This window comes from Magnolia sinica, chromosome 9 (assembly GCF_029962835.1).
Source record: "Magnolia sinica isolate HGM2019 chromosome 9, MsV1, whole genome shotgun sequence".
Classification (NCBI taxonomy): Eukaryota; Viridiplantae; Streptophyta; class Magnoliopsida; order Magnoliales; family Magnoliaceae; genus Magnolia; species Magnolia sinica.
In genome coordinates this window covers 11,165,656-11,177,684 of record NC_080581.1, presented here as the reverse complement: position 1 = coordinate 11,177,684, position 12,029 = coordinate 11,165,656, and the positions used below count along the sequence as shown (strand labels likewise).

The following is a 12,029-nucleotide window of genomic DNA, read 5'->3' as shown; positions in this document are numbered from 1 at the left end:
CAACATGAGGGATTTTTAAGAGATGAGGGTTTTACCTACTCAATTAGTGGAGATGGGCTCTTCCGATTGTGGGTGAAGGATTTATTGAGGAAGAGGTGAGGAGTTGTAAGAATCGGTCTCCTTTGGGCCCCACTAGAGTTATGACCTACCTTCCCTCTTCTTCACTCTCCCTTCCTCTCTTCTTCTTTTCTTCTTTCTCCCCTTTCTTTCCTTTTTTTTTTCTAGGGCAAAATCGTATGGGGAGAGGGGTGCTCAAAAGAAGCCCCTTTTATAATGCCAGATTTGGTGCAAATGGCCCAAAGTGTTGGATTTTTACTATACTAGCCCTATGCGAGGGTTTTTCTAGCCTCTAGGGCCCACTATGAGGCATACAAGTAGATATACACCGTAGGATAGTTAGCCTTAATGATGATCTACGTATGGATACGATCGGCCCGCAATTTGGATGCGCCGATCGACAGATATGATTAGAAGTCTATTCAACGGTCACTAATAGTCGATCGGGGCCGCGGCTATACGGATATGATTGGGGAAATATCCTTATTATACGTGTGAAGCTTGGTCGTAAATCGACGGTCCGAAATCCTCAACTTTGCATAAGAGTGGACGACCAAATTCACTTAAGTATCGGCTTTTTTCTTTAGGGTATTTGCACTTCTCATGCATTTGTCCTTTGGCTCAAGTTGAGAGGTTCTGGACCGTTCCTAGGTTCAACTCCCGCAATGGACATCAAGCCCAGTAAGACAGACATTACTCTATAATTTTGTAACTAGTGGCCCACCAACGAATGATAGAGAGCTTGTTCGGAAAATCGGGGCATTTCTGGAATGAATTAGGTATTGAGATTTCTCGTGGGCGATGATTAGAGTTTGGATTAACCATGTTTATAGTGTGGCCTATTTATAACTAATGAAAGTGGAGATTTAGTCATGATTACTCTAAACCGTCGGTTTTTGGCTAAAAGAGTGACAGGGTTGATTTGGTCTATTAGTCAAGATCCGGGCCTTATCTGAATAGGCCCTGGTTAGATCTTTTAATTTAGTCATGATTGTCTTGATTAGTTAGCGATGGGTCGGTTAGATTTGGGTCCTATGTAAGTAAATCATGGGGCTACACCTGATGTTCAAGTGATCGGGCGGATTCGTTGGCTTCCTACGGTTGATTAATTTAACTTGTGTGGTTCTTTACTGGTTTCACCGCTGTATATACTAACATTGAGTGCTAATGGTCATTAAGTGATATTATAAGTTAGTTACACAAAAAAAAATTTCAAAGATTTTTTAAAAATCCAAAACAGTGAAAATTCAGGATGTTACACGTTATTAATCCGTTTACAACCAGCAGATTTAATAAACTCAAAGGTCACTATTGGGAGCTTAGATCCCAGCGTAGGCCGGCAACTTAGGCACAATTTCTCATTCCACTATCCCTAGCTCATGAGGCTATCACCTTAGGATGTTTAATAGAAACCTGTTGACTAGTGATCAATCATATTACAGTATATGGGGCTTATTATTGTATGGTTGCACAAAATAAAACGTCGAACTCATCTAGGGCAAATACGAAAACAAAACCACGTAGGACGAATATCAAAACTAAGCCACATAGGACAATTAGTAAAACTAAGCCACGTAAGGCCAATATCGAAACCATCCGATAAGAGACCATCCTTAAAACCATTGGCACAACAACCCTGAATGGTAGGCCCACATCATTGATCAATTTAAACCACCACCCAATAACCACTAAGTCGAGGGTCCATTACAATCACAACCAGTCGGGTTACATCCCAAGTATGGGTGTACATTTATAGGTGGGGGTTTTCCACTGATGTACCAGTTTAAGTCTCATCAGCAATCCACAAATAATCCACAAACATGAAATAAATATGTAGGATAAATATTAAGCATGTAACATAACAATTCAATTCCCACAATTAATACATATGATTATAAAATGAAGATATCAATTATCAATCAAAATTAAGATAAAAACTATCATCTAAGCTAATGGGAAAGTGGAAAGCTCAAGGGGAAGAAATCATCACCTCATAGTTCGCATCGCCTACCAGCATCGCTAGGGAATGCGAGTTCCCTTAAAATCGAATCCTACCATAAATCAAGAACTTGTACAATTAGATCTAAGTTCTACACACTACCTAGGGTTTAAGATCATAGCTTAGGGTTTGATTTATTCATTTTAGAGTTTTAGTATAAATTTTAGGGTTTTCATACTAGGTTTTAGTTCTAGGTTTAGATTTTAGGATTTGAATTGTAGTTAGTGTAAAATAAGTAACAATGTCAATTTGATGATTAGAAAATAATTATTAGCCTTAACGTTATAATTAATATTAGCTCACATAGTAACGATAATCATTATGATAATAATAAATACTATGACCTACCATGAATTATGAAGTTCTACAGTTAGATCCAATCCTATCACACTATTTAGGGTTAAGGTCTTAACCGAGGACTTGGATTACCTATGTTTTAGGGTTTTATCCATTAATCTAATCTTAGGTTTTGGGTTTAAAGTTTGAAATCTAACTCATACCATTAATTCATATTAATGTTAGAACGAAGTAAAAGTAAATAATAATTGCCTATTAATACCAACAACGTTAATCTAATTGTTAATAACTTACAATGACAAAATAGGTATAGCATGATAAATGCTAATATCTAATACTCATAATAACTAACACTAGCAAAATTAGCGTACCAATGGTTAACCATATTTAATAATCGCAATAATTATAGCAACATTAATGATGATAATAAATACTAAGATCTACTATTTGACAATTACAACCTTTGATTATAATAGCTAGTTATAGCATAAATAACCTACCAATTTTCTGATCAAAATTTCAATGCAATGTTTTAGGGAAAACGCACTCATAGCTGATTTGACTTGAATCAACTTAGCTTAACATCCGAGTTGACTCAGCTTAACTCTCCCGATCTCACCTTCTCCTTCTCCTATATCCTCCTCCTCCTTTCTCTCTTTCTTCTATTCCTTTCCTTCTATTTTCCACCTGCTGGAAATCCAACAAGAATCTGAACCATGCCAAACCCAACTCGACTTGGCTGGACTCGGTTTCAACCAAGTCAACTCAGCAACCACTCATTCAAACCCCCTCACTCATTCTCTTCTTTCTTCCCTTCTTTCTCTCACTTTCTGTAACGGCCCGACCAACATTGTACGATATTGTCCGCTCTGGGTCCCACTGGACCCGTACGGTTTTGTTCTAAGGGTTTCCTCCAAAAGACCTCGTACAAGGAAGGTCCTAACCACACATATAACCACCATTACTTCGAACAGCGCTTCCGATGTGGGACAAGTTTAACTTCTCACTATGTACACAGTAGCCTGCCAACCACTGGTAGCTCGTCCAGGCCTTTAGGCCCCGCCCACATCAGCGTCCGCCCACGTGTGCCCGCCCACATGTGCAACAGTGACTAGGCGTCACAATATCCCCCACCAAAGGCAGAGCCGTCTTTGGCTTTGATACCATTTGTAACGGCCCGACCAACATTGTACAATATTGTCCGCTTTGGGTCCCACTGGACCCGCACGGTTTTGTTCTTAGGGTTTTCCCCAGAAGGCCTTGTATAGGGAAAGTCCTAACCACACATATAACCACAATTACTTCGGACAGTGCTTCCGATGTGGGACAAGTTCAACCTCCTACTACGTACACAGTAGCCTGCCAACCACTGGTAGCTCGCCCAGGCCCTTAGGCCCCGCCTACATCAGCGTTCGCCCACGTGTGCAATAGTGACTAGGCGTCACACTTTCTTCTTCGCTCAGGCCCATGCACCAGCAGGGTTGCTGGACCAAACCAGGCCCACTTTACCCAGCCCAGCTCGACTTCAAAGAAGAGAACTGAGTCAGTGACTCGTCTTGAGTCTGCGGGCTGACTTGGCAGCGGGTCGAGCTCCCAAGCTCACCCCAACCACTTTATGCCCTCTCTTCTCTTCATTCTCATACTCCCTGCTCTCTTTTTTTTATTATTCCCTTTTCTTTTGCTGAGACTCTAGCAATGGGTGTCGAGCTTAGCCTGACTCGGCTCAAGCTCGGCTTGGTTGAGGTGCTGCCGCACGATGCAACCATTCTTTCTCTCTTCGTCCATTCCAACCTCCTCTTTCTTTATTTTTTTTTTCATTGCAGGTGGGTCCAACCAACACGCTCCGGGCTCGTCTCGATTCCGCCCCAACTCGAGTTGGCTCGATGCAGTCTGAACGGAGAAGAAGGAGCTTAGCTCCAATGGCGGAAACCGTCTGGATGTTACTTCCTCCCATTCGTCTCTTGCAAACGCTTTGTATGGAACCTAGAGAGCTTCCAGACGTGCCTCATTGAAGCTTGGAGAAGTTTCGGGTGGTGGGTTCGCGTGGAGAAGGAAATGGCTGTCGTTTTTCGAATGCGGCCGCAAAGATAGGAGAGTGAGCTCCTATTGCTCGATCTCCTCGTGCTTTTTATGCGTAACCTAACTCCCCAGGGCCGTTGGATGCTCGGCGAATGGCTAGGATCTCACCCCGAAGTCTGGTTTCTAAAAATGACTAAAGAGGAGTGATTTCGGTTGCTGGTTTTCTCAGAAAACCACAATCCATGTGATAGCAATGGATGGTCGAGATATGCCCGAATAGATGGTCGGGATTGGACGATTCCCTCTCACGTGGATTGCCAACCTAGCAACGGCAGGACGGCTTCCTTATTTGGAAAGATGGTTGCGCACAGTCATCTTGCACTTGCGTTTGTGTGTGCACCTGAGCAATCGAACGGGTGAAAATGGGTAGGGATTGGATGATTATAGGTTCTCGATAATATGGGCGGTTTGGATCATCAAGGTGATCTTTGATGGTGGGCCACTGATCAAAACAGTGGCTGTTGCCCGTTGGAAGAGAAAAACGAAAGAGGGAGAGAATCCCTCCATTTGTGGGAAGTCACGGGTCAAGGTGAGTTTGACCAGTTGGGCGGTCCGGTGCACTTCATGCATGGTGGCTAAGGTACACACGCACCCGGGTCCATTGTGATGCTTGTGAGAAATCCACTCCGTCCATTCCACTTGGAGGGACCAAGCAGGGCCCTTGATTGAAAATCAGGCAGATCTAAAAGTTTAGGTGGGCCCCACAACTTGATTTTGGGTCCTATTCATGGATTCACGTCGATCTAATGGTCGAATCTTCTCGAGATTGAACGTCAACGGTTAAAAGGTCCTAATGGGTCCTTTTTAAGACTTTCATAATAGATTACCAATTAAATACTAATATTAATATAAATTTTATTACTATTGTATATTACTTATAATTTCAATGATTAAAATCTGATACATATATAAATATAATTTTAATATTAACATACTACTATGTACATGCTATTGATCACACATTCATTAATATATAATTCATAATATACAATATCATATTATACACGTAAATGAATTGAAGATTGTACAGTATCATATTTAATTAAAATTATATTTGTATTTAATAATATTGTTAAATAACATATAATTCTATTAAAGTATCTAATGATTTTTGTACACATACTTATAAAAGATGTTTAATGCTATATTAATATTTATAATTTGATTTTATGTTGTGAAATTATTATTCATTATGTTCATTTAATATAATATTATTTTTATAATATCTTATATACATTAAATACATACATATCATTCCAGTACACTGCATTTTCATAAATTATTTATGTAATAAATAAATTATCAAAATACATCCATAATCTTTTGATCCATGTTTGTGTAAAATTTATAATATAATAAATAAATAATATAATATGCTTAGTATTTATTATTTGACTACTGGGTGGTTTGATATATGGATAGGGATTACCTTCGACGGTCAGATTTAAATAAGGATGCACATGAATGTTCACTAAGTTAGGTTTGCATCTTACTAAGTTAGTTTATATAGTAACACTCGAGTATGGAAAAGTACAGGGTATTACATTTGATCAGACTAAAATTTGTATCTATCTCATTTTGGGGCTTATTAAAAAAGATGAGTCCCAAAATGGATGGATGACATAAACATACAACACGTATTGTGCCTGAAAATGGACGGACCAGGATGACTCAAGATGGGAGCATGACTTCCATAAAAAGGCTTGCTAAACCATGACTCACTCGACCTCGAAGTTGACCTGAATTCAACCAGCATCAACTGCAGCCTCAATTCAAAACAAGTCCGACCTCGATCTCGGTTTGACTGACTTCGGTCTAACTGACTTTGACGTTGGTCTGTCCGATCTTAAGCTTGACCTCAACTTTAGCCCGCCTAAGTTCAAAGTCAAGCTCAGCCTTACGCCCTGGCCTAGTTAATCACCCACCGCCTGTGAATCTATTAGAAGATCCTCTAGATTTTCTCCAAGGATCTCGGAGGAACAACCGCGCATCCTTAAAATTAGTTTCCTCGTATGATACGGCAGATTCATTGTAATACCCGACACCGCCTCCAAGGAACTATATATACATGCCCCTTTTGCAAAGAAAGTTACACACAATCTTTAGCCTAAAACTCCATTTTACAATTAGACTCAGATTCTCTACTTGACTTAGGCATCGGAGAGTCTCCTGTACTAGCTAGGATCTCATTTCTCCGTTCCTTGTGTAGGTACTAGAGGTGTACATGAGTCGAGTTAGCTCGTTAGCTCGCTCGAATAGACTCAGAAAAGCTCAACTCGACTCAGATTGAAACTGTGTTGGAGCCAAGTCGAGCCAGTTTTAATGAGCTCGAAACATTTCGAGTCGAGTCTGAGCTGGACCTAGCTCGACTCGGTTTCGCTTGGATTAATTTTTGAGTGCAGTATATATAGGTTTTTTTTATTAAAAAAAAAACCCTTAACCCTCCGGCGCCCAAATCGTCTCGCCTGTTCTCCCAGCCCTAACCCCAGTGCCCAAGTCGTCTCGCCTGTTCGCCCAAATCTACCCACAGCGCCCAAATCCTCTTGGTCGTTCGTCCGAATCGTCTACTTCTTGCCATTCTCCAGCGCCAGACCGACGATTACTCTCCTTCCTCTCATTTCTCTCCATTTTCCAGTGTCTGTCCAGACGACCGACAATTGAAAAGTGAGTCTCCTCTCCTCTCTCTCCATTTTTTCGACGTCTGTCCAGCGAGTAGTGTCCGTCCGATTAGTGGACCTCACCCGACCACTGGTCGGGTGGCTCTGGTACAGTCGGACGGTAGCTATAGCCCAATTGGATGGTCAGACATCTCAGACCCCGAACACTGGTGGCTCTGGTATAGTCGGACGATTGGATGCCACCCATGACCTGACCACTAGCCCGATGGCTGTGGGCTATGGCCCACTTGGACACCCGGGCAGAGTCGGACAAAGTCACACTCACATTACATAAACACCCGGCTCCTCGGCTCGAATTGGACCGAGCCAAGCCAAGCTGCTGATCCAAACTCAATGGCCGAGCTGAGCCAAGCTCGAGCTGAAGACTCTAGATGGCTGGGCCGAGTCGAGCCGAGCTGGGAAAAGCTCCGCTTGTATCTACTCTCGTACACCTCTATCTAGCAGGTAAGAAAAGGCCAAGAAAAGGTTAACCAGAAAATTGCATCAACAACATGCATGGATACGGGTCCAACGGTCACGCGGTACCACCCATGTTGCTAATAGATGGTTTAAGGTGGGAGCCTGCTCTATGAGCCCAATAACTGAAGCAATCCAAACCGCAAGAAAGAAAGAAAACTTAGCAAGGCCCACCGTAATGTTTATTTGACATCCAACTTGTTGATCAAGTCACATAAAGCTAGATTTATTGACAAAGACAGATATCAGTTTCATCCAAAACTTTGTGGCCCACATATAAAAAAACACTGGACGTCCGTGAAAGTGAAACGGCCCAGCGGTCTGGCACGGGCGTGTTCCAGTTAGAAACCACTCGACCAACGGCCCTGATCTGACATACAAGCGCCATCCGGCACGTGTACTACCGCGGTCCCATCCGCTCTCTCGGCCATCCCCGCCAAATCAGCGGCTTTCCTCCAAAAATCTAGGGCTTTCCACCGTAAAAACGTCGTGATCTCACCCGACATCGAATGGGCGTCGAATCAGAGACAGGTGGGCCCCACCACTCCCCTTCTCCCCCACGACAAAATGCCAAATCATGCTCCCCCAAAATCCCCTACCTTTCTCCCTATCTTTAAAAGAAAAATTCCCTTGCCACCATCGATTAGAAAACAACGACCCCGTTAAATCATAACGGGAAAACCACGCCAAACGATTCCGTTAAACGGCTCTTAACCCCACCAAAACGACGTCCGAGCTGCTCCCGCCGTTTTAACCCCAGGACCAAATAAATTCTCAGACACGTTAATCACGACTGGCGGAATAAATCACTTCCTCTGTTTCCTGTCCAATCAAAGCGCGACACGTCAGATCCTCCCCTACGCTTTACATGACTTGGGTCGGCTAATCTTTCGATGGCACGATGACTTTTACCCGCGATATTCGTCTCAAAGGCCCAAGTCTAACATGCGCCACCCCGTAAAAACACCGAGTCTGACTTGGCGATTCATTTCGTTTTTATAAGTCGCGGCTCGCAACTCATCCGGCGTGAATCATCGCATGTGGTCTACACGCAGAGATGACCGTATGGTTGAAAATGTCGTCTTTCTACAATGGATGACCGTATTACTTTGACCATATATGCGTGGACCATAACGAAAATCGATAGATAAGATCGTCCATTCAATGCGTGCACTGGGCCATGGCCCATAGAAGTTGTGATCAGATGGTTAGGATCAGCTGATAATATCTGTATGTGGTGGTGAGCATTTAACCAATATGAAATCTCAATGAGACTGGTAGGAAGCAGATTGCATACTTAGTTAACTCTGGTGGTCCACCATTGATGCATGTCTAATCACTTCCATTTGTAAAGATCATTTTAGGGCATGATCTCAAAATGAATTATATCCAAAAATCAAGTGGACCACACCACAATAAAGTGAGAATAATGATATCCACCATTGAAACCTTTCTAAGGCGTACAATGATGCTTATGTGTCATCCAACCTGTCCATAAGGTCACAATGACATAGATAAAAGGTAACCACATGAATCTAAGATTAGATCTATCTAAAACTTACGTTGCCATCGACAATTTTTCAAGCTCAATTCACACTCTTTCCTATGGTGTGATCCACTTGACCCACGGATATTCTTCCATTTTGGGCTTGTGCTCTGAAATGAGCAGGTAAAACAGATGCACGGTGTGGGCAAAAGACAAATCATGATGGCCCCACAGTTTACACAGTAACTTACAGTGATAAGGATAGTTCATCTTGGAGCCCGTACATCCTCTCCATCAAGTAATCACATCCATCCAGTGGGGGAACATCATCACATTGCATATGATCTGTTGCCTAGATTTCTTATGAAACCATCCATTTTGATAGTTGATGATCAAAGGGCTAGAATAGTCAAAGTAGATTTTTTTGAGCGGGCCGACGGGTGAACGGTACAGATCACTGAAGGGTGAGCCCCCACGGTACATATAGGGTCCCCTATACGGATGGGTCACAATCTCAAAATCAGATCGATTAAACTACCCTGACCGTTGATTGTTGCAGCTGAACAGTTATTACACTAAATAGTTTGACCAAAGGGTCTGTGGTGGGGTCCACTACCTTGCCGGCTTGACCGTTGATTTAGTGCACATTTGGTTATTGAAGCTGAACCATCAACTGCTTTCCATATTAATAGTTTAGGCAATGACCCACCTATGGTGGGGCCCACCATTGACGGCTTGATTTGTGATATGTGAATCCAATGCGGACATTTTTCTGTATGCTTTCGCACAGAGCACGGAGTACCATAGATTTCCTCGAATATCGTGTCATTTTAGTCAAAGCGAGCAACAAATCGACGTCTCATTACGGTCGAGCGCAGGACACATACTGCGTACGTTAGCAAAAGTCGATAAACTGTTTGCGTATTGGCGTATTTGGCGGTAATAGCTCGTTGCCCTAACCCTAGGGTTAGTTCACCGCCACATTTAGCTGAATTTCCGACATTTTAACCCCATCCGCGAAGCTCCTTCTCCTTCGTAGACAGAGAGAGAAAGAGAGAGCTCACCTAGAGAGAGAGAGAGAGAGAGAGAGAGAGAGATCACCTGGCCGTGAAATCCAACCCTGCTGCCGGATATGACAATACGGCCAGATCCCCGGCTTCTTCACAAACGCGGGATCTGACTCTCCGGCAATATTTTCTATCCACCGACGACCGTCATGAATACAGACAAGAAATCTCAGCCTCCTGCTCTGGCCATGATCTGCCTCCCCGCCAAGCAAGAGCAGCCGGCACAGCGAAACAACAAGCCGGAAAATCAGACTTCGGCGGATTTTCCGATATCGGCCCGGCCTCTGCAATCCGTCCCTCCCTCCTCAAAATTGCGTGACGACGGCGGCACTGAGAACGGAGCAGCAGAGGAAGAGAAGAAACGAGAGAGAGAGCACAAGCGCCGATCCAAGAACTGGACTCGGATTGAGACGCAGAAGCTTATCCGGTTCCGATCCGAGCTGGAGCCGAGATTCTCCCGCAGCGGTCGGAAATCCGAGCTCTGGGACGAGATCTCGGAGCTTTTGAGAGGCGAATCCATTTCCAGAGATGCTCAGCAGTGCAGAGACAAATGGGAGAAGCTCACCGCCGGCTACAAGGAGGTCCGCGACGGCGTCCGGTCCAAGGAAGATTACCCTTTCTACGACAATCTCGACCCGATCCTCTCAGTCAGATCCCACCGGCGCGAATCCCAGCGCGTCGAGATCGGCGACGCCGGGTCCGATGACGAAGACACCGAGGACGCGGCAGATGTGACGGCGAGAAAGCGCCGGAGGCCGTCATCTAACGGCGATGGGACGGTGGAGGCGCTGAAGGATGTTGTGGAGAGCCTGATCGCGAAGCAGCACCGGTTCTTCATCGATCTGCTGGAATCGATGGAGCGACGGGAGAAGATCCGGGAGAGAATCCGGCAGGAGCGGGAGGAGAAATGGCGGGAAGAGGACCGGGCGCAGTGGCTTGTCTTCCAGAACGCGATGATCCTTCTCACGAAGAAGCTTGTCGGCGAAGGAAACGTCAGGAGTGTGTCAGATCCGGCCACCGGAATCACGCCGGAGCCGGCGACGATGGCCGGAGGGGTTTCGAAGAAACGATCCAAGAACTGGAAGAGAGCTGAGGTTCTGCTGCTTATAAAGCTGCGGACGGAGATGGGAGGAAGGTTCGCGAAGTCGACGAGGAGAGCAGCGCTCTGGGATGAGCTGGCGGGGCTAATGTGCGCCGAGGGGGTGAGGAGGGACGGGAAGCAGTGTCGTGAGAAATGGGATAAGCTGATGGCGGAGTTCAAGGACGTTTCGGACGGGAAACGGGATCGCGGGGATAGCCCGTACTTCGCGGATCTCCTTGCGCGGGGATCTGGGACGTTGGATAATCCAACGGCTGCAGTTGAATGATCTTATGATAGGTGCAATGGACAGGAGATATAAGGTTTTTGTGTATGTATGGAGTACGCTCCTACGTAAGTTTTGCACAGCTTAAATAATGGTAGGATACATCGATCCAGACCATCCAAATGCTGGGTCCCATTGGGTATGGGGTATATACATGAAATTGTACTGTTCAATCGATTCTAGCCGTCTAATTAATGGCTACTAAATGGATGGTTGATATTAAATAGTGAGGGCCCGGAAAAAAAGAAGATAGTTAATGGTATCTTCTGACTGCAGTTTTTAAGTTATGCTCCATCCGTCAGCGATTAGGACAGTTTAGATTGCGGTACAACTATGCCACGTGTACGGTGCAGAGTCTCCACATGTACGGAGAAAAGCTGCGTACTTCTGTTGGGAAAAGCTGTATGCTGTGGTCTGGTGTACGAGTATGGACTTATTTACAGTTTGTCAGGCTGTTGGAAGGTCTTCTTCCTTTTCACTGCCAAAAGAATCCGCGCGTGGACGATTGAAAGGAGATTCGCGGCGCACGTGCCACTTCGCTTCGAG

General features: G+C 44.4%; 1 protein-coding gene across 1 annotated transcript; it reads left to right on the top strand.

Annotated features, from left to right (window-relative positions):
* Positions 1–9,937: 9,937 nt before the first annotated feature.
* On the top strand, positions 9,938–11,709 carry LOC131256882 (trihelix transcription factor DF1-like). The gene is made up of 2 exons (XM_058257962.1): positions 9,938–10,087; positions 10,123–11,709. Exon 2 carries the CDS (start codon positions 10,269–10,271, stop codon positions 11,484–11,486), a length of 1,218 nt encoding a protein of 405 aa, XP_058113945.1. The 5' UTR covers positions 9,938–10,087; positions 10,123–10,268; the 3' UTR covers positions 11,487–11,709.
* Positions 11,710–12,029: the final 320 nt, after the last annotated feature.